General features: G+C 39.2%; 3 protein-coding genes across 5 annotated transcripts in view; 1 reads left to right on the top strand and 2 right to left on the bottom strand.

Annotated features, from left to right (window-relative positions):
* Window positions 1–205: 205 nt before the first annotated feature.
* LOC139745671 (ATPase inhibitor mai-2, mitochondrial-like) lies at window positions 206–12,764 on the bottom strand. Its single transcript, XM_071656061.1, has 3 exons — window positions 12,519–12,764; window positions 10,192–10,330; window positions 206–560 (listed from the first exon to the last, which is right to left on the bottom strand). Exons 1-3 carry the CDS (start codon window positions 12,566–12,568, stop codon window positions 429–431), a joined length of 321 nt encoding a protein of 106 aa, XP_071512162.1. The 5' UTR covers window positions 12,569–12,764; the 3' UTR covers window positions 206–428.
* A 444-nt stretch (window positions 12,765–13,208) lies between these two features.
* Window positions 13,209–20,156, top strand: LOC139767583 (large ribosomal subunit protein eL34-like). 3 transcript variants are annotated; one of them, XM_071697017.1, is made up of 4 exons: window positions 13,209–13,289; window positions 13,449–13,517; window positions 19,529–19,726; window positions 20,042–20,156. In XM_071697017.1, exons 2-4 carry the CDS (start codon window positions 13,456–13,458, stop codon window positions 20,124–20,126), a joined length of 345 nt encoding a protein of 114 aa, XP_071553118.1. In that variant the 5' UTR covers window positions 13,209–13,289; window positions 13,449–13,455; the 3' UTR covers window positions 20,127–20,156. The 3 variants fall into 3 exon arrangements, with proteins under 3 accessions (XP_071553118.1, XP_071553119.1, XP_071553117.1); XM_071697018.1 differs by having other exon boundaries at window positions 13,226–13,293; XM_071697016.1 differs by having other exon boundaries at window positions 13,243–13,331.
* Window positions 20,157–21,121: 965 nt separating this feature from the next.
* LOC139767582 (transmembrane protein 256 homolog) overlaps window positions 21,122–23,125 on the bottom strand; it is a 31,176-nt gene continuing 29,172 nt past the window's right edge. Inside the window, exon 4 of the mRNA XM_071697015.1 lies at window positions 21,122–21,920. Within this exon, the coding sequence (XP_071553116.1) occupies window positions 21,777–21,920 (144 nt within the window). The 3' untranslated portion in view covers window positions 21,122–21,776. The remainder of the gene's footprint in view (window positions 21,921–23,125) is intronic.

Raw genomic sequence — 23,125 nt, forward strand, 5'->3', positions numbered from 1 at the left:
CCAACTACCTACAGTAGCAGGACTACAGTACTGTTATATGTTAGTCACATGTTCCTGAAAAAATGTATTTCAAATGGCAATAAAAAAAGAAATCAAAATGTGCCAAACATTAGGCACACTCAGTATCTCAAGTAGCTGCAGTTACTGTGTTAACAATGCTAACTTTGCAAGATTACTTGGGTTCACTGGATAAGAAAAAAATTACAACTTTCATAATGTAATTGCATCCTTAGTCATATACATTTTAAAAACAATTACCTATACAATTACATATAATCCAGCATTGAACTATATTAACTTTAATGCTCTTTGGCAGTAATGTAAAATACAGCTGTTTATCATACTTGGAATTAAAGCCCAAATTAAATCATCCAAATACACTACAGAGAATATTTTACCATAATTTTTCAGTCTTGTAAGGTATATTACTAATCTTCTTTCAGAGAACGTAAACGTTCCGTATGCCTCTTCAAAGCTTCTTCATGAGCCTTTATCTGTTCTTTGTGGAACTTTACTTCTTGTTTTAGGCCAGCCCTCAACTTTTCCAACTGTTCCTGTTGCTGAAATGAAAATATTGCAAAAAATTTTAGAATTTTTTAAATAATTAGATTGCAATTAGAATCACTAAATATACAAGCTAGCTAATCTCTGTCTTTATGAAAAATTTATGCAAATAGAGCTTCATTGTAAAAACTACTGATAACTCTCCTGGAAACTCTTTACATTATATGAACTCTTCCACACAAGTTTGGAAACCATTGTATTCCTTGATTACCTTTCATTTACCCCTCTAATTCATTCAATTTCCAGATCTGCATTCTCAGAATGTCCATAAGAACTTTAAACTGTTATGTCAGAAAAGGTTGGCAATATATGACAAATCAGGAGCCAAAGTTTAAAGTTAGGAGATTCCTTCCTTAAATTGATATGACCAAAATGAATGATAAGACAGGATGTCAGAGGTCTTTTTTTGTACCTTGAAAGGCTTCATTCACAGACAAAAGTCCACACCAAGGCTGGGCCTTAGGTGAAATACATAGGATTACGAAAGGGAAAAAGAGGACAGGGAAAGTATTTCAAAATTTTGGAAGTGAAAAACCTCTTTTAAAATGTCAGGTCCTAGTTGTTTGGAAAGTCATGAGAAGGTAGAGAGTTCCAAAGCTTCGAGGAGTAGGGAAAGAAATGGTTATCAAAACGGCCCACCCTTGAGTTGCTGATGGCCACACACTAATCATGTGAAGCAGCAGCTGGCTAAGTATTGCATGGTGTAGCTAGCATTGGGGTCACACCAGCAGCCTGCTCTTGGGAGCAAAAACCAAAAGAATACCTTAAGATGAGGGAAAGTGAACCAATATTGCAGCATAGGGCAAGAGGGTCATGTTTTGAAATTAGCCTGGGAGAATTTATAAGTCAGACCAGTTTTGACAACTCTGTCAGGTAAGGATGCAGAGGTTGAACCAACCCAGATTTAAGACAAGTAATCCATAAAAGGACAAATAAATCTTTCGTATAAATGGAGCAAAAGTTCACACAAATAGAACTTTCAACACCTTAACAGGACTCCTAGTTTCTTTGAAGCAGACTCAGCTATTTCCATAATGTGGGGTTTCTAAGAAAGAGTGGATGCTACAGTAATACCAAGTATGTTCATTGAGTCAAGAGGTGGAATTACAAAACTGTCAAAGGTGAGACGAGAGTTGTGAGGAGTTTTCGATAAAGAAATGGGAAGGAACTGGGTCTTGGAGGCATTAAACTTAACTAGACTTCACCTACTCTAATGACGTATGTCCACATCTGAGTTTACTGAGGAAACTGTGTCAAGAAGAGATGCAGATGGATGAATTCAAAGTTGAGCCGCGTTAATGAGTACAAAGAGGTGTTATAAGTTTTGGTCTTGGAGACATTAATTTTTGGTCCATGTAACCAACTCATAAGAACTATTTATATTTATATATTATACTTTGTCGGTCTCCTGCGTTAGCGAGGTAGCGCAAGGAAACAGAAGAAAGAATGGCCCAACCCACCCACGTACACATGTATATACATAAATGCCCACATACATACCTATACATTTCAACATATACATATACAGACATATACATATATACACATGTACATACTCATACTTGCTACCTTCATCCATTCCCATCACCACCCCTCCACACATGAAATGGCACCCCTCTCCCCAGCATGCATGCAAGGTAGCGCTAGGAAAAGACAACAAAGGCCACATTCGTTCACACACACTCTCTAGCTGTCATGTGTAAAGCACCGAAACCACAGCTCCCTTTCCAAATCTAGGCCCCACAAAACTTTACATGGTTTACCCCAGATGCTTCACATGCCCTGGTTCAATCCATTGACAGCACATTGACCCTGGTATACCACATCATTCCAATTCACTCTATTCTTTGCACGCCTTTGATCCTCCTGTATGTTCACTGAGGCCCTGATTGCTCAATATCTCTTTCACTCCATCCTTCCACCTCCAATCTGGTCTCCCACTTCTCCTCATTCCCTCCACCTCTGATGCATATATCCTCTTTATCAATCTTTCCTCACTCATTCTCTCCATGTGACCAAACCATTTCAATACACCCTCTTCTGCTCTCTCAACGACACTTTTTATTACCACACATCTCTCTTACCTTTTCATTACTTACTCGGTCAAACCACCTCACACCACATATTGTCCTTAAACATCTCATTTCCAACACATCCACCCTCCTCCGCACAACCTTATCTATAGCCCATGCCTCGCAGCCATACAACATTGTTAGAACCACTATTCCTTCAAACATACCCATTTTTGCTCACCGAGATACCATTCCTTCCACACATTCTTCAACGCTCCCAGAACCTTTACTCCCTCCCCCACCTTGTGACTCACTTCTGCTTCTATGGTTCCATCTGCTGCTACATCCACTCCCAGATATCTAAAACACTTCACTTCCTCCAGTTTTTCTCTATTCAAACTTACCTCCTAATAACCTTGCTCTTATTCACATTTACTCTCATGTTTCTCCTTTCACACACTTTACATTGAAGTATTCTTTCTCCCCCATTCCCAGGGATAAGTGAGAGAGTCAGGGAGAATGGTTTGGTAAACAGAGAAGAAATAAAGAAAGCTTTGCGGAAGATGAAAGCTGGCAAGGTGGGGGGTTTGGATGGTATTGCAGTGTAATTTATTAAAAAGGGGGTATCTGTGTTGTTGACTGGTCGATAAGGATATTCAATGTATGTATGGTTCATGGTGAAGTGCCTGAGGATTGGTAGAATGCATGCATAGTGCCATTGTACAAAGGCAAAGGGGATAAAGGTGAGTGTTCAAATTACGGGGGTATAAGTTTGCCGAGTATTCCTGGGAAATTATATGGAAGGGTATTGACTGAGAGGGTAAAGTTGGTAAAGCCACACTCCCAAGACAAACACAAGTCACACATTCCTGTCTATGTTCTACACATCACCAATCCCGATGACACAACAGAAAACTGTTTCAACAAATCAAAAGACCCTTCATTATGCAACTTCCATAATGAAAACACCAAGCTCTTGCGACTAAAATGCCCTGCATGCTCTGCACACAAATACTCCCACATTACTATACTTCATGACCAGTCTAACTAAGTGTAATGGACGGCATGATGACAAATACAAGAAATAAGGAAACAAGTCACTGGGACAAGATAGCAACCATATTTAAGAATGGGACAAGAATCACATGCCTGGTTTAATCACATTAAAAACTATGATCACTGTATTGACTGGAGTAATGCCATCTCAGTTATTAACTCTTAACTATATTACCACGAGAAATATCATTGAATCTTCTATTATTAAATACACAAAGAATTATAATCTTATTAGTGATGGTCTATACAAATTAGATAACTTTATTGTTGATAAAATTTGTAAAATAAGTTTATGAATGCTTGTTGTCTGTCTTGGACAATCGCATGTTTACCAAATGGTGTCCTAGCTTTGTCTCTTCAATGTATATCAACTGATTGTTATATCTCTCTCTTGTGTCTCCCCTGATGATGTGATTATTACACGAAAGTGCACTTGGGAGCATTTAGAAGCAGTGAAACATTTTTATTGAGGATGAAAGGCATGTGTACGTATAGGAAGAGAGGAAAGTGATTGGTTCTCAGTGAATGTTGGTTTGCGGCAGGGGTGCATGATGTCTCCATGGTTGTTTAATTTGTTTATGGATGGGCTTGTTAGGGAGGTGAATGCAAGAGTTTTGGAAAGAGGGGCAATTATGCAGTCTGTTGTGGATGAGAGAGCTTGAGAAGTGAGTCAGTTGTTGTTTGCTGATGATACAGCGCTGGTGGCTGATGCGGATGAGAAACTGCAGAAGCTGGTAACTGAGTTTGGTAAAGTGTGTGAAAGAAGAAAGAGTAAATGTGAATAAGAGCAAGGTTATTAGGTACAGTAGGGTTGAGGGACAAGTCAATTGGGAGGTAAGTTAGAATGGAGATAAACTGGAGGAAGTGAACTGTTTTAGATATCTGGAAGTGCACTTGGCAGCGGAAGTGAATCATAGGGTGGGGAGGGGGTGAAAGTTCTGGGAGTGTTGAAAAATGTGTGGAAGTCGAGAACGTTATCTTGGAAAGCAAAAATGGGTATGTTTGAAGGAATAGTGGTTCCAACAATGTTATATGGTTGCGAGGTGTGGGCTATAGATAGAGTTGTGCGGAAGAGGGTGGATGTGCTGGAAATGAGATGTTTGAGGACAATATGTGGTGTGAGGTGGTTTGATCGAGTAAGTAATGAAAGGGTAAGAGATATGTGTGGTAATAAAAAGAGTGTGCTTGAGAGAGCAGAATAGGGTGTTTTGAAATGGTTTGGTCACATGGAGAGAATGAGTGAGGAAAGATTGACAAAGAGGATATATGTGTCAGAGGTGGAGGGAACGAGAAGTGGGAGACAAAATTGGAGGTGGAAAAATGGAGTGAAAAAGATTGTGAGTGATCGGGGCCTGTACATGCATGAGGGTGAAAGGCGTGCAAGGAATAGAGTGAATTGGAACGATGTGGTATACCGAGGTCGACATGCTGTCGTATATGTATACGTTAAGATGTATAGGTATGTACATGTGCTGTGTGTGGACGTGTATGTATATACATGTATGTGGATGAGTTGGGCAATTCTTTCGTCTGTTTCCTTGCGCTACCTCGCTAACGCAGGAGACAGCGACAAAGCAAATAAAAAAAATAAATATAATATATATATATATATATATATATATATATATATATATATATATATATATATATATATATATATATATATATTTTTTTCATACTATTCGCCATTTCCCGCGATAGTGAGGTAGCGTTAAGAACAGAGGACTGGGCCTTTGAGGGAATACCCTCACCTGGCCCCCTTCTCTGTTCCTTCTTTTGGAAAAAAAAAAAAAAAAAAAAAATAAACGAGAGGGGAGGATTTCCAGCCCCCCGCTCCCTTCCCTTTTAGTCGCCTTCTACGACACGCAGGGAATACGTGGGAAGTATTCTTTCTCCCCTATCCCCAGGGATAATATATATATATATATATATATATATATATATATATATGATATATATATATATATATATTTTTTTTTTTTTTTATACCTCGTCGCTGTCTCCCGCGGTTGCGAGGTAGCGCAAGGAAACAGACGAAAGAAATGGCCCAACCCCCCCATACACATGTACATACACACGTCCACACACGCAAATATACATACCTACACAGCCTTCCATGGTTTACCCCGGACGCTTCACATGCCTTGATTCAATCCACTGACAGCACGTCAACCCCTGTATACCACATCGCTCCAATTCACTCTATTCCTTGCCCTCCTTTCACCCTCCTGCATGTTCAGGCCCCGATCACACAAAATCCTTTTCACTCCATCTTTCCACCTCCAATTTGGTCTCCCTCTTCTCCTCGTTCCCTCCACCTCCGACACATATATCCTCTTGGTCAATCTTTCCTCACTCATTCTCTCCATGTGCCCAAACCATTTCAAAACACCCTCTTCTGCTCTCTCAACCACGCTCTTTTTATTTCCACACATCTCTCTTACCCTTACGTTACTTACTCGATCAAACCACCTCACACCACACATTGTCCTCAAACATCTCATTTCCAGCACCTCCATCCTCCTGCGCACAACTCTATCCATAGCCCACGCCTCGCAACCATACAACATTGTTGGAACCACTATTCCTTCAAACATACCCATTTTTGCTTTCCGAGATAATGTTCTCGACTTCCACACATTTTTCAAGGCTCCCAAAATTTTCGCCCCCTCCCCCACCCTATGATCCACTTCCGCTTCCATGGTTCCATCCGCTGACAGATCCACTCCCAGATATCTAAAACACTTCACTTCCTCCAGTCTTTCTCCATTCAAACTCACCTCCCAATTGACTTGACCCTCAACCCTACTGTACCTAATAACCTTGCTCTTATTCACATTTACTCTTAACTTTCTTCTTCCACACACTTTACCAAACTCAGTCACCAGCTTCTGCAGTTTCTCACATGAATCAGCCACCAGCGCTGTATCATATATATATATATATATAGAGAGAGAGAGAGAGAGAGAGAGAGAGAGAGAGAGAGAGAGAATTGGAGCGATGTGGTATACAGGGGTTGACGTGCTGTCAGTGGATTGAATCAAGGCATGTGAAGCGTCTGGGGTAAACCATGGAAAGCTGTGTAGGTATGTATATTTGCGTGTGTGGACGTGTGTATGTACATGTGTATGGGGGGGGGGGTTGGGCCATTTCTTTCGTCTGTTTCCTTGCGCTACCTCGCAAACGCGGGAGACAGCGACAAAGTATAAAAAAAAAAAATATATATATATATATACAGCGCTGGTGGCGGATTCATGTGAGAAACTGCAGAAGCTGGTGACGGAGTTTGGTAAAGTGTGTGGAAGAAGAAAGTTAAGAGTAAATGTGAATAAGAGCAAGGTTATTAGGTACAGTAGGGTTGAGGGTCAAGTCAATTGGGAGGTGAGTTTGAATGGAGAAAAACTGGAGGAAGTGAAGTGTTTTAGATATCTGGGAGTGGATCTGGCAGCGGATGGAACCATGGAAGCGGAAGTGGATCATAGGGTGGGAGAGGGGGCGAAAATTCTGGGGGCCTTGAAGAATGTGTGGAAGTCGAGAACATTATCTCGGAAAGCAAAAATGGGTATGTTTGAAGGAATAGTGGTTCCAACAATGTTGTATGGTTGCGAGGCGTGGGCTATGGATAGAGTTGTGCGCAGGAGGATGGATGTGCTGGAAATGAGATGTTTGAGGACAATGTGTGGTGTGAGGTGGTTTGATCGAGTGAGTAACGTAAGGGTAAGAGAGATGTGTGGAAATAAAAAGAGCGTGGTTGAGAGAGCAGAAGAGGGTGTTTTGAAGTGGTTTGGGCACATGGAGAGAATGAGTGAGGAAAGATTGACCAAGAGGATATATGTGTCGGAGGTGGAGGGAACGAGGAGAAGAGGGAGACCAAATTGGAGGTGGAAAGATGGAGTGAAAAAGATTTTGTGTGATCGGGGCCTGAACATGCAGGAGGGTGAAAGGAGGGCAAGGAATAGAGTGAATTGGAGCGATGTGGTATACCGGGGTTGACGTGCTGTCAGTGGATTGAATCAAGGCATGTGAAGCGTCTGGGGAAAACCATGGAAAGCTGTGTAGGTATGTATATTTGCGTGTGTGGACGTATGTATATACATGTGTATGGGGGGGGGGGGGGTTGGGCCATTTCTTTCGTCTGTTTCCTTGCGCTACCTCGCAAACGCGGGAGACAGCGACAAAGTATAAAAAAAAAAAAAAAAAAAAATATATATATGTGTGTGTGGATCAGGTGTTTGCTTTGAAGAATGTATGTGAGAAATACTTAGAAAAGCAAATGGATTTGTATGTAGCATTTCTGGATCTGGAGAAGGCATATGATAGAGTTGATAGAGATGCTCTGTGGAAGGTATTAAGAATATATGGTGTGGGAGGCAAGTTGTTAGAAGCAGTGAAAAGTTTTTATCGAGGATGTAAGGCATGTGTACGTGTAGGAAGAGAGGAAAGTGATTGGTTCTCAGTGAATGTAGGTTTGCGGCAGGGGTGTGTGATGTCTCCATGGTTGTTTAATTTGTTTATGGATGGGGTTGTTAGGGAGGTGAATGCAAGAGTTTTGGAAAGAGGGGCAAGGATGAAGTCTGTTGGGGATGAGAGAGCTTGGGAAGTGAGTCAGTTGATGTTCGCTGATGATACAGCGCTGGTGGCTGATTCATGTGAGAAACTGCAGAAGCTGGTGACTGAGTTTGGTAAAGTGTGTGAAAGAAGAAAGTTAAGAGTAAATGTGAATAAGAGCAAGGTTATTAGGTACAGTAGGGTTGAGGGTCAAGTCAATTGGGAGGTGAGTTTGAATGGAGAAAAACTGGAGGAAGTGAAGTGTTTTAGATATCTGGGAGTGGATCTGGCAGCGGATCGAAACATGGAAGCGGAAGTGGATCATAGGGTGGGGGAGGGGGCGAAAATTCTGGGAGCCTTGAAGAATGTGTGGAAGTCGAGAACATTATCTCGGAAAGCAAAAATGGGTATGTTTGAAGGAATAGTGGTTCCAACAATGTTGTATGGTTGCGAGGCGTGGACTATGGATAGAGTTGTGCGCAGGAGGATGGATGTGCTGGAAATGAGATGTTTGAGGACAATGTGTGGTGTGAGGTGGTTTGATCGAGTAAGTAGCGTAAGGGTAAGAGAGATGTGTGGAAATAAAAAGAGCGTGGTTGAGAGAGCAGAAGAGGGTGTTTTGAAATGGTTTGGGCACATGGAGAGAATGAGTGAGGAAAGATTGACCAAGAGGATATATGTGTCGGAGGTGGAGGAAACGAGGAGAAAAGGGAGACCAAATTGGAGGTGGAAAGATGGAGTGAAAAAGATTTTGTGTGATCGGGGCCTGAACATGCAGGAGGGTGAAAGGAGGGCAAGGAATAGAGTGAATTGGAGCGATGTGGTATACTGGGGTTGATGTGCTGTCAGTGGATTGAATCGGGGCATGTGAAGCGTCTGGGGTAAACCATGGAAAGCTGTGTAGGTATGTATATTTGCGTGTGTGGACGTATGTATATACATGTGTATGGGGGGGGGGGTTGGGCCATTTCTTTCGTCTGTTTCCTTGCGCTACCTCGCAAACGCGGGAGACAGCAACAAAGCAAAAAAAATATATATATATATATATATATATATATATATATATATATATATATATGCCTAAGCATGAAAAGATAAAGGAAGAAATGACTACAACCTTCAATTTTCTGAAGTAGATATAGTTGAAAAAAGATATCAGTGAGGGTACATAAAGAAATTATGAAATGAGTTTGAACAAATTTGGAAAAGCTCAACATTTCTATAGCAACACAGCAGTGGATGAAGAGATGGATAGAACAAATGTACAATGGCCTAATTTGCACAAATTCACTCTCTAGCAGTCATGTATAATGCAAAGAAACCAAAACCTATAATCCATAACCAAGATCCCTGGTGCAGCCCAGTGACAGTAAATTGCAACTATATGACAAACCAATCCAATAACTTCTATTTCATGTATGCCTCTCACAATCATGAATATTTAGTAGTCCCTGATATCCTAAATCTCTGTAACTCGTTCCTTCCATTTCTTCTTGGTCTACCATTCCCATTTCGTCTCTCCTACTTGAACACATAAATCCTCTTAGACCATCATTCTCCACATGTCTAAACCATTTCAGCAAATCCTGGTCAGCTCTCTCAATTAGACTGTACTTACTACTAAACCTTAAAAATGTAATTCCCTATACAATCAACTTCCCTCAAACCACATATTCAAAGGCAACTTGTTTTCAACGCATTCACTTTCTTCAAATCTTGCTTCTTAATTAAAGGCCCAAAACTCACCCACATACACTACCATGAGCACTACTAAAGCTTCAAATGTATTTGGCTTTGCTATACCAGACACTCTCCTCACCTAACATGTACTTCTCACTGTAGTATAAATAATGTAATGTAACACCTTCAAATGTATTCAGCTTTGCTATACCAGACACTCTCCTCTCCTAACATGTACTTCTCACTGTAGTATAAATAATGTAATGTAACAAATTATATGTAAACAATGATTAATTATTCACAGTAGGTCCATCTGACTGAACAATCTCACCAATTTGCGAAAATACTGCTCTTCTTGGGCCATCTCCCTCTTGCCAAAGGAACCACCTGCATCCCTGATTGCTCCACCAGTTCCACCACCTTCTCCAGCACCAGAACCAGGATCACCTTTAGTCATGCTTCGCACATAACTGAAGGAAGAATGCCAATATAAATATGACGTACAAAGAAATAGTACACATTAATACATTTACTAAACTTTTATATATTAACCTTATCGGCTACTTTAGATATTTAGTGCACTCTTACTGCAGCAATTTTCAATAAATTTGAAGTATATTCAACAGTACCACCTGAAATTTTTTTTTTCTAAACCTATACATACACATAAAGTTTAACAAAGAGGATGTATGTGTCATAGGTGGAGAGAATAAAGAGAACTGGAAGGCCAAACAAGAGGTGGAGGGATGGAGTGGAAAAGATTTGAGTGACTATATCAAACTGATTAGTACCACTCTGATTAAAATCTGACAATCTGAACAGGAGGGACATCTGTGACATCCCAAAGTATTCTGTAAATGTCCTTGTGCAATGGTGAATACATTTTTAAAAGACTCCTCTAGATAAATGCTTGTTCAAATTCTGCACAGCTCTATTAAATTTGCAAATGAATTTACAAACTCAAAGAAGCTGTAATACAAAAAACTTGCCTTGGGGTCTAAAATGACTAGTCATTTATTACTGATGCATTCCACAGAATGCCACCATGCACTGTAATGTGTGAATCTGCAAGAAATTGAGTTCTGGAAATGTGTTGGGCATGTTCAAATGTTTATGACATTGGGATCAAATTACTGCATAACAGGATGTATTCCACACAAGGTCAAATTAAGTGAAATACATCTATAATATCATTGTTATTCCACACTTCAAAGAATCCACATGTCATTAGTTGCATCAAAATAAGAGTTACTTTATAATCTTATTGATTTTGAAACTATTTCATATCATTATCATGTAACCTCACACTCTTCCCCTCCTCCATGAACCAACCACTAACGAGCTAATAAAATGTTATACAAGAGTAAGTTAAAGATCTCAACCCTCGTAAATCATTCTTTACAATGCCACAAATGATTCAATATGAAGAGAACAGAGATAGACCTATAATCTTTTTCTGCAGTCACTATCTAAAAGCAGAACAGAAAAAGCTGACTGCTGCAAAGATCTTGAAAATGGGTCCCGGAATAACATCAGGACCTTTTCATAAAGAGGTCCTTGGGTGATATACATATCCATACATTTTCACAAACCAAGCAATAAGAATACAAACACATGGGAGGGACCATTGGAGAGTCTAAGTCTTCCAGTTAAATAGTAAACACTTCAAACAAAACTTTATGTGATACAAAAATAGGGGCTGTAACTGACTCATGAAAATTCAGTGAATTTGCAGAGGGACTTAAATAAATTTTCAGAATGGGTGGATACATGGAAAACAGAATTCAATATAGATAAATGCACACCACTTAGTGTGGGTGAACACAAGAACACTGATTACAAACTGGTGAAACAATGTGAGAGATTTTGTGGTAATGGTGAGCAAGGATCTTAAGTTGTGGCAAAAATATATTACAGTGTATCATAAGGCTAATTGAGTGTGAGGATTCATTAACTGGATTGTTAGCAATAAAATTCCTGGAGTATTATTGCAACTTTATCTTGCGTTGGTGAGACCATATTTGGATTATAAGGTGCGGTTTTGGGATCCATATTATGCAGATGATATGGATTGTTTAGAGTACAAAGGTGAATGACAAAAATGATCCCTGGATTTAGAAACCTCAGTTATTAAGAAAGGTTAAAACGACTGAATTGACATTCAAGAGGATGAGGGCTAGAGGGGATATGATTGAAATTTTTAAATGGGTGAAGGGCATTAATAAACATGAATAAAGTTAAATTGGCGCCACCAGATGGGACAGGAAATAATGGATTCAAATTAGAAAAATAGATTCAGGTCCAATGTGGGTCCATACTGGTTCAGTTATATGGTGGAAAATTTGTGAAGAAGCTGTAAGTACAATAGTGCAGGCTACGTGGGTCTTTAGGTAACTTTACACGAAGTTTGGATGTGTTTATGGGCTCAGACGGATGGTTGTCAGGACAGACAACCTAGCATGGGCCAATAGGCCACTTGCAGTGTCCTCACTTCTTATGTTCTTAAGTTGCTCGAAGCCGGTTGGTTAATCTAAAGAGTTTGATGTTCACAAATGCAAAACCGTCATTTCATTTTGATGAAATTAAATGATTTCCACCTATAATTCACATACTAATAGAAATTTCACTATATCCCCTGAAAGTAATGTAATAACTTACACAGCAATGGGAGAACGAAGACGTAATAATGTTTTACTGCTCATCGCCATTCTTCCTTCTCGAATAAAAATATTCCTTCCAGCAGCTAAATCTGAGCTGATGCGACGCAGGCCAGCGAACACCCAGCCACCGTCTCATCCAGCTACCGTTGCTGCCAACTAACATAATTATCACCAAACATACAACAAACTTTAATGTTTCTTCACGACGCCACACTATGACAGACCTTACAAATCACCAATAATTGGTGGATGTTAAATACTTTTTTTACCTTGTACTTTTAGCTTCTTTCACTTATTCGTCCGCAAATATAAGTGTGATTGAGGCAATTATTTCATTTATCGTTTTAACTTTTTTAGTGATGCAATGTATAATTATTCTTAATATTTCAGTAAATACATGAGGGGCTTCTTTGATACATTTAAATTTATGACAATTGGGAGAAGACGACATAGAACAGGCACGTACAAGAATATTGTCGGGAGGGAAGAATGAGAAGAGAAACAATGAGCTCACAAAAATATTTAAAAAAAATCAAGACAAGAATTGTCTATAAGAAAAAAAATATTAGACCTATCTATCTATGAATAGAGAGAGAGAGAGAGAGAGAGAGAGAGAGAGAGAGAGAGAGAGTTACAAAAGTTAAACTTATGGTTCTACATGAAGCTCATGATTAGGAGACTGAATTGTGACTCCGTAGAAATGTAAGAATTGTTGATATTCAGTAAGGTTGGTAACGCTGATTTCTTCCGAGGACCACAATAATAGCAAGTACGTAAGTGAAAGAGAAGTCCACTTTAATCGGATGACATCGTGAGTAAATATGTGATATCAGGTTAGATTTTTTGACGATTGTAATACTTTTGCTTTTAACGTGTAAATAACTTGTTTCTGGTGTTAAAATAATGAACGGGAACTTAAAATTTGCAGGTGAAAAATGGTGAGGCTAACGTACCGTAGGCGGTTGTCCTACAATACCCCCAGTAATAGGAGAAAAATGTGAGTATAATGCTGTATTGATTTATTAAAGAATTGAAGTGAATAATACATTTAGCGTAATTGTGCTTATTTTTCTCTAATTTGAAAGTGCAAAGGATTTATAGTTTCGTTAAATTTAGCTTTGCATTAGATGGTTTTTCTTTGTCATTACTGTTTTTATGGAAAATAAACCAATTATTTTGCTATGTTGAGTCATATGCTCGGTATTTGGTAGGAGCAAGTAGAATTTACATATATTCAAAATTTTGCTGGGTAATATTCAGGTGTGTGTATGTTGACTAGCCTTGAGTATTGTTTTTTAGTTGCATTATTTGGTATATTCATTGTTTTCTCATGTATTGAATGATACACTGGTATATTCGTGAAATTATCATGTCAATTTAACAAGCTGGTGTAGCATATTAAAAAACATGAAAACTTTACCCAGCCATCCCAGTAGTGAAGATTTATAGGAATTGTACATTATTTAGCTCAGCACAGATGTTAGCTGTTGGAGTCGGCTTCTTACTTACTCTATTAGCTTTTGGAGTCGGCTTCTTACTTTCTCATTGCTTCATATGGTTTATAATTACAATAATGCTTGCAGACCATGATTGAGAGCAATATAATTCAGTATGATATTTTACAAGATGAAAACCTGTGTATGTAGAGGAAAATTTGGAAGTAACCAGTGGTTAGTTTTTGTTAATGCATTTGTAAAACGCTTAAAAAACAACCTCACCTTGTAGATGAGATGATAGAAATAAACTACACAGGCCCAGTTTGCAACCATAAAATTGAGACATGAAACTTTGTGTAAATAATTAAATGTTAATTAGAAATGAAACCATTTAGCTTGTTTATTCCAAGGACCTGTCCACTTAATGGTTTCACCAACAATGGGGTTTTATATTTGCATTAATTGTTTTCTTTAATAATTTATAGTTACATATAGAAAGACTGCTTTATTTCCCCATTCTTATTCTGGGAAGACTGAAAAACTTATTTTTCATCTTTGGCTAACCATAATTAACCTGCAAATATTTAACTCTGGTCACCATTCGTACCCTGCTATCTTTGCCATGATTTTCATTTTGATAAACCTTTTTAATTTTTTCTTTTGTAAGAAATGTAGCAGAAAATGTTACAGGTAGGTAGTACCACTACTAAGTATGAAGTGGATATATATATATATATATATATATATATATATATATATATATATATATATATATATATATATATGAAAATGTTACAAGTAGGTAGTACCACTACTAAGTATGAAGTGGATATATATATATATATATATATATATATATATATATATATATATATATATATATATATATATATATATATATTATTTTTTCTTTCACACACTTTACCAAACTCAGTCACCAGCTTCTGCAGTTTCTCACATGAATCAGCCACCAGCACTGTATCATCAGCGAACAACAACTGACTCACTTCCCAAGCTCTCTCATCCCCAACAGACTTCATACTTGTCCCTCTTTCCAAAACTCTTGCATTCACCTCCCTAACAACCCCATCCATAAACAAATTAAACAACCATGGAGACATCACACACCCCTGCCGCAAACCTACATTCACTGAGAACCAATCACTTTCCTCTCTTCCTACACGTACACATGCCTTACATCCTCGATAAAAACTTTTCACTGCTTCTAACAAGAAGAAAGTTAAGAGTAAATGTGAATAAGAGCAAGGTTATTAGGTACAGTAGGGTTGAGGGTCAAGTAAATTGGGAGGTAAGTTTGAATGGAGAAAAACTGGAGGAAGTAGTGTTTTAGATATCTGGGAGTGGATCTGGCAGCGGATGGAACCATGGAAGCGGAGGTGGATCATAGGGTGGGGGAGGGGGCGAAAATTCTGGGAGCCTTGAAGAATGTGTGGAAGTCGAGAACATTATCTCGGAAAGCAAAAATGGGTATGTTTGAAGGAATAGTGGTTCCAACAATGTTGTATGGTTGCGAGGCGTGGGCTTTGGATATAGTTATGCGCAGGAGGATGGATGTGCTGGAAATGAGATGTTTGAGGACAATGTGTGGTGTGAGGTGGTTTGATCGAGTAAGTAACGTAAGGGTGAGAGAGATGTGTGGAAATAAAAAGAGCGTGGTGGAGAGAGCAGAAGAGGGTGTTTTGAAATGGTTTGGGCACATGGAGAGAATGAGTGAGGAAAGATTGACCAAGAGGATATATGTGTCGGAGGTGGAGGGAACGAGGAGAAGAGGGAGACCAAATTGGAGGTGGAAAGATGGAGTGAAAAAGATTTTGTGTGATCGGGGCCTGAACATGCAGGAGGGTGAAAGGAGGGCAAGGAATAGAGTGAATTGGATCGATATGGTATACCGGGGTTGAGGAGCTGTCAGTGGATTGAATCAGGGCATGTGAAGCATCTGGGGTAAACCATGGAAGGCTGTGTAGGTATGTATATTTGCATGTGTGGACGTATGTATATACATGTGTATGGGGGTGGGTTGGGCCATTTCTTTCGTCTGTTTCCTTGTGCTACCTCGCAAATGCGGGAGACAGCGGCAAAAAAAATATATATATATATATATATTATATTTTGCTTTGTCGCTGTCTACCGTGTTTGCGAGGTAGCGCAAGGAAACAGACGAAAGAAATGGCCCAACCCACCCCCATACACATGTATATACATACACATCCACATACGCAAATATACATACCCATACATCTCAATGTACACATATATATACACACAGACACATACATATATACACATGCACACAATTCATACTGTCTATCTTTATTCATTCCAATACATATATACACATGCACACAATTCACACTGTCTACCTCTATTCATTCCCATCGCCACCTCGCCACACATGGAATAACATCCCCCTCCCCCCTCATGTAAGTGAGGTAGCGCTAGGAAAAGACAACAAAGGCCCCATTCGTTCACACTCACTCTCTAGCTGTCATGCAATGATGCCCGAAACCACAGCTCCCTTTCCACATCCAGGCCCCACAGAACTTTCCCTGGTTTACCCCAGACGCTTCACATGCCCTGATTCAATCCTTTATATATAGAGTGGATGGGTCATTCTTCGTCTGTTTCCTGGCACTACCTCGCTGACCCTGGAAACAGTGATAAGATATAATAAATAAATGTGTGTATGTTAGTGGATGGTCAGTTCTTTATCTGTTTCCTGATGCAACCTTGCTGACGGAAGCAGTGATTATGTCTAAAAATATATATACATGGAAACGGAAGTGAGTCAAGGTAGGGGAGGGGGCGAAGGTTCTGAAAGCATTGAAGAATGTGTGGAAGGCAAGAACATTATCTTAAGAGAGCAGAAATGGATAAGTTTGAAGGAATAATGGTTCCAATAATGTTATATGGTTGCGAGGCATGGGCTATAGATAGGGCTGTTCGGAGGAAGGTGTATGATTTGGAAATGAAATGCTTGTGGTGTGAGGTGGTTTGAGTAAGTAATGAAAGGGTAAGAGAGATGTGTGATAATAAAAAGAATGCGGTTGAGAGAGCAGAAGAGGTTGTGTTAAAATGGTATGGACACATGGAGAGAATGTAAGGAAAGATTGACAAAGAGGATATATGTGTCTGAGGTGGAGGGAACAAGAAGTGGGAAACCAAACTGGAGGTGGAAGGATGGAGTGAAAACGACAGCAATTGGGGCCTGAACATACAGGAGAGTGAAAGGTGTGCAAGGAATAGAGTGAATTGAAATGATGTGATATACCGGGGTCAGCATGCTGTCAGTGGATTGAACCAGGGCATTGTGAAGCGTGTGGGGTAAACCATGGAAAGGTGTGTGGGGCCTGGATATAGAAAGGGAGCTGTGGTTTTGGTGCATTACACATGACAGCTAGAGACAGTGTGAACAAAAGTTTTTTTTTTTTTTTTTTACTACCTTGCTTGGGGGTGGGGGAATGCTATTTCCTATGTGGCGGGTTGGCGACGGGAATGGATGAAAGCAGCAAGTATGAATATGTACATGTGTATGCATGTACATTTCTGTTTATGTATATGTTTATATACGGGTGTTTATGTGTATATGAAGGGTTGGACCATTCTTTGTTTCCTTTTGCTACCTCGCTGACATGGGAAACAGCGATTAAGCATAATATTTTTTGTATTTATTATACTTTGTTGCTGTCTCCCATGTTAGCGAGGTAGTGCAAGGAAACACGCAAGAAAGGCCTAACCCACCCACATACACATGCATATACAAAATGCCCACACACACACACATATTCATATCTATACATTTCAGCGTATACATACATATACATATATACACATGCATGCTGCCTTCATCCATTCCTGCTGCCACCCTGCCACACATGAAATGACACCCCCGCATGCACGCAAGGTAGCGCTAGGAAAAGAACAAAGCCCACATTCATTCACACTCACACTCTTGCTGTCATGTGTAATGCACCGAAACCACAGCTCCCTTTCCACATCCAGGCTCCACAAAACTTTCCATGGTTTACCCGAGATGCTTCACATGCCCTGGTTCAATCCATTGACAGCACGTCAACCCTGGTATACCACATCGTTCCAATTCACTATTCCTTGCACACCTTTCACCCTCCTGTATGTTCAGGCCCAGATCGCTCAAAATCTTTTTCACTCCATCCTTCCACCTCCAATTTGGTCTCCCACTTCTCATTCCTTCCACCTCTGACACATACATCCTCTTTGTCAATCTTTTCGTACTCATTCTCTCCATGTGACCAAACCATTTCAATACACCCTCTTCTGGTCTCAACGACACTCTTTTTATTACCATACATCTCTCTTACCCTTTCATTACTTACTTGATCAAACCACCTCACACATGTCCTCAAACATCTCATTTCCTACACATCCACCCTCCTCCAACAATCCTATCTATTGCCCATGCCTCACAACCATATAACATTGTTGGAACCACTATTCCTTCAAACATACCCATTTTTGCTGGGAGATAACGTTCTTGCCTTCCACACATTCTTCAATGCTCCCAGAACCTTCTCCTCCTCCTTCACCCTGTGACTCACTTCAGCTTCCGTGGTTCCATCAGCTGCCAAATCCACTTCCAAATATCTAAAACACTTCACTTCCAGTTTTTCTCCATTCAAACTTACCTTTCAGTTGACTTGTTCCTCATCCCTACTGAACCTAATAACCTTGGTCATATTCACATTTACTTTCAGCTTTCTTCTCCCATGCACTTTACCAAACTCGGTCACCAGCTTCTGCAGTTTCTCACCTGAATCAGCCACTAGCTCTGTACCATCAGCGAACAACAACTGACTTCCCAAGCCCTCTCCTCCACAACAGACTGCATGCTTGACCCGCTTTCCAAAACTCTTGCATTCACCTCCCTAACATCCCCATCCATAAACAAATTAAACAGTTGTGGAGACATCAGCACCCCTGCCGCAAACTGACATTCACTAGGAATCAATCACTTTCCTGTCTTCCTACTCGTGCACATTTCTTACATCCTTGATAAAAACTTTTCACTGCTTCTAACAACTTACCTCACACACCATACACTCTTAATACCTTCCGCTGGGCATCTCTATCAACTCTTATCATATGCCTTCTCCAGATCCATAAATGCTATATACAAATCCATCTGCTTTTCTGAGTATTTCTCATATTCTTCAAAGCAAACAGCTGATCCACACATCCTCTTCCACTTATTATTATTAATCGCTGTCTCCCACGTTAGCGAGGTAGCATAAGGAAACCGATGAAGGAATGAGCCAACCCACCCACATGCACATTTATATACATAAATGCACGCACCCACATATACATATACATTTCAATGTATATATACATATATACACATGTGCATATTCATACTTGCCTTCATTGTAAATGGTTACCTTATTTTCCTAGTTTTAACTCTGTAACAGTGTGAGATGCATGATGTGTTACTAAACCATAATATACAAAATCACAAAGTCTTTTAACTGAAAATTCTGCTCATCTTCATGCTTATTTGACTAAAGCATTTTTGCAGCGTCAAGACTCCGGGTGGTCGTCTTGTGTACCACTATAAGAAGAAGCCAGGTAAAGCTCCTGCCTGTGGAAACTGCAAGATCAGGTTACCAGGTATTGTAGTTTGCCGACCTCAGAAGCTTCACCGTCTTTCAAAACGTGTGAAGAGAGTTACCCGTGCTTATGGTGGTAACCTGTGCCACAAGTGTGTTCGTGAGAGGTGAGATATTCAGTGACCAGTAAACATTAATGCTTAATTTTGATGAAAGATAATTTGTTTGTTCTTGTTTGCAGATAGATTTAGTAAATGTGTTTGCTTTACAAATAGAATTATTGTTTGTATCCATATAACTTCTCTGTTCCTCATCTTTGCCAAACTTGTACTTACTTTCCACCCATTATCTTTTTACCTGGTTAATACTTTTCTGATATTGGCCCAGAAATTCTTTATTGCACTTTCCATTTTGATATGATTTTTTTTAGAAGGGAGACAGTGTCTTAACAGATGGACTGAATTCAGTGTTTTCTTTGGTAGGGTTGTACGAGCATTCCTGATTGAGGAAAATAAGATAGTGGTGAAGGTCCTAAAAGCCCAGAAAGCTGCAGCCAAGGCAAAATAAATAATGAATTGAATAAAACATAGATAAATGTGTTGTTGATTTTATATCCTAAATGATGTGCTTATGCAGTTTTTATGAAATGGATCAAATCTTAGTGCTTTGGGATCTGAGTTCAAGGGTGGATGATGAGGGATGGCAGTGAGGGTACTATTGGGAGTCCTTGTAAAAAGAAAATTGAGAGAAAGACGAGTTATGCAGTGAAAAAGAACTCTTTCATTTAAACTTGTTTGCCATTTTTTAGTGATGTAGCTTGAATAAAAAAAAAAAGGGGGGGTGGGTCCCTCATTTGTTTGCATCAATTGTGTACAATGCACCAAAACCAAAGTCCTCTATACACACCCAAGGTCTGACCACCTTTCCATGATTTTCCATGGCTGCTTCATATACCCTGGTTCAATACACTTAAAGTGTCATCCTATGTAAACCACATTGCTCCAGGCCCCCACAGAACTTTCCATGGTTTACCCCAGATGCTTCGCATGTCCTGGTTCAATCCATTGACAGCATGTCGACCCTGGTATACCAGATTGTTCCAATTCACTCTATTCTTTGCACGCCTTTCACCCTCCTGCATGTTCAGGCCCCGATCTTTTTCACTCCATCTTTCCACCTCCAATTTGGTCTCCCACGCCTCTCTTTTCTCTTTCAGTAACAACTTTACTTCATCCCATCACTAACTACCCTTTCTAATCTGCCCACCTCATATACTTTCATCAAACATGTTGATTACATCATAAAAGAAATCAAGCAAATTTGTCAAATGTGATTCTACTGAAATCTGTTGAGAATTTATTATTATGAGGAGTTTCTCTAAATCCTGATAAAACCTAATGAGATTAGTTTTACTACATAAGATACCAAGGAAGAGACTTATGTCATTCTAGCACAGCTTGCAGCTGGGGATGGAGGCAGAGCTGTCATTTAACAGTTCTCCAATTAGATAAGCTTTTGATTCAGGCACTTCTCCAGTACTGAAGGAAACTGCAAATCATCTGTGGAGACAAAAAATATTTATTGTCCTATTAATTTACAACGAATGCACATGGCAGCTATACATAACTTCTCATGTAACTCGCTGATTTTTATACTTTCTATGAAATGTGACTGACATTTACAATATACAAAAATGTACATGTTTTAATTACCTTAAGTACTATACATTTTTTAATTGTCTTAAATACTAATATACTAATCTGATTCCATTTTTTTACCAGAAAGTATATGCATTATCACAACAAAAAAGTCACTTCCAAAACAGATATATATAAACTTAAATTTATTTTTTTTGTGCAAATTTAAATCAAAAAAATAATTATTCAGAAAAGCATGAAACAAAATACCTTTACATGCATGTATTTTAGCATGTTAAAAACATGGAAACAAATTTTTATACAAGCTTTAGAAGAGTAAATTTCATCAAATGTTTAAGACCTATTTCCTGCCTGACCAAACTGAGTTTACTCTAAAATACTAAAGATCACATTCTTTTTTCTTTTTACAAAGCAAGTACAATTTGCAAAATGTTCTACAAACTTTTTGAAAGCACCTTAATTATTACTACTAAATCACAAAAGGTGCAAAGCACCAAAACCAGTGACTTCCCATCCCAACACACCATATCTACAGTACCCAATACAAAGAATTATGCTTTTAGAGAGCCATGGCCAACCATCCCACAATCAGCAACATTCCACCATATGGAGTATACTGCCTCACATTCTTTGATCCAGACAGTGCATAATAATAGCACGTGCCACAGAAGATTGCCGTTCCAATTACAATTAATGAGCCAGCCTGTTGAGGAAAAAAAAATTTATTTAACTCCATTCTCATTTACATGAAGTACAAAGAGTCACTTATACACAGAGTAAACATTAGGTAGAAGTGATTAGCAGGAACATTTGGTACAAGCCTCTGAAACATGGCACTACAGTCACCCTCTACCAGAAGCCTGTTAAGGAAATACTGAAGGCTAAGTGGCAATGAAGTTCACCAATTATGGAGACTACTTTGCTATGGCCACCCTACTGGAATTCCATGCAAATGTGTATCATATGTCTCACGATATAATAGGTGATATGTTGCGGGACATTCCTCTCATGCATCACATGCAAACTAACTGCATGTGAAATACCTTTATCCCTAAACAATTTTGTACTAAACATAGTCACTTTTAAGAGTCTTCCTATTCTCCCAGAACCCTGACCAGCTTATCAGATGTAACACACCCTGTGGTCATACCATCCCAGAAAACATTCATCTGTCTTTCCAACAATTTCTTCATGTACAATATCCTTCTTTCATCATCTCTCATTTGTCAATTCTTATCCTGATACAAAATGAGTTATCCAACTTTTTTTTTTTCTCATTCTAACCTAGAATAAGAAAGGTATTCCATGGAACCCTTTTGTTGCCTACATTGCAGTATACTTTTTTTTTCATACATATTCGCCATTTCCCATGTTAGCGAAGTAGCATTAAGAGCAGAGGACTGAGCCTAAGAGGGAAAATCTTCACTTGGCCCCCTTCTCTGTTCCTTCTTTTGGGAAGGTAAAAAAAACTGGAGGGGAGGATTTCCAGCCTCCCACTCCCTCCCCTTTTAGTCGCCTTTTACGACACGCAGGGAACACGTAGGAAGTACTCCTTCTCCCTATCCCCAGGGCTATGCAGTATATTAATTAGGACTAAAATTAGATTTTTTTTTTGGGGGGGTGGATTTTTCTTTTAAGTTCTAAGTCTGCTTAAATTTCAGATAACACCTTTTTCAGGCATGACTAACAAACTCCAAACTAGATTTATGGGTCTAATGCCATTAAATTCTTTAGAGGCTAATAAACTATACATCTGAATACAGTACAGATTAATGTGACCCTTATGGCCATGTTTAGATAGTTTAAAACATTTCATAAGTGATACAACACAAGCAAAATCCACACCAGAGTAATGGGTCTTATACTATTCAATGCTTTAAAAGCACAAAGTAACCTTTATGATGTTTC

This window comes from Panulirus ornatus, chromosome 62 (genome assembly GCF_036320965.1).
Source record: "Panulirus ornatus isolate Po-2019 chromosome 62, ASM3632096v1, whole genome shotgun sequence".
NCBI lineage: Eukaryota > Metazoa > Arthropoda > Malacostraca > Decapoda > Palinuridae > Panulirus > Panulirus ornatus.

Excerpts from the sequence above, each read along its gene's own strand:
- LOC139745671 (XM_071656061.1), bottom strand. The coding sequence starts at position 12,568 with ATGGCGATGAGCAGTAAAACATTATTACGTCTTCGTTCTCCCATTGCT. Across the intron at positions 10,331-12,518 it reads CTTCGTTCTCCCATTGCTGT|TTATGTGCGAAGCATGACTA; the intron begins GTAAGTTATTAC and ends TTCTTCCTTCAG. Across the intron at positions 561-10,191 it reads AGCAGTATTTTCGCAAATTG|CAACAGGAACAGTTGGAAAA; the intron begins GTGAGATTGTTC and ends TTTTCATTTCAG.
- LOC139767583 (XM_071697017.1), top strand. The coding sequence starts at position 13,456 with ATGGTGAGGCTAACGTACCGTAGGCGGTTGTCCTACAATACCCCCAGT. Across the intron at positions 13,518-19,528 it reads CCCAGTAATAGGAGAAAAAT|CGTCAAGACTCCGGGTGGTC; the intron begins GTGAGTATAATG and ends GCATTTTTGCAG. Across the intron at positions 19,727-20,041 it reads CACAAGTGTGTTCGTGAGAG|GGTTGTACGAGCATTCCTGA; the intron begins GTGAGATATTCA and ends TTTCTTTGGTAG.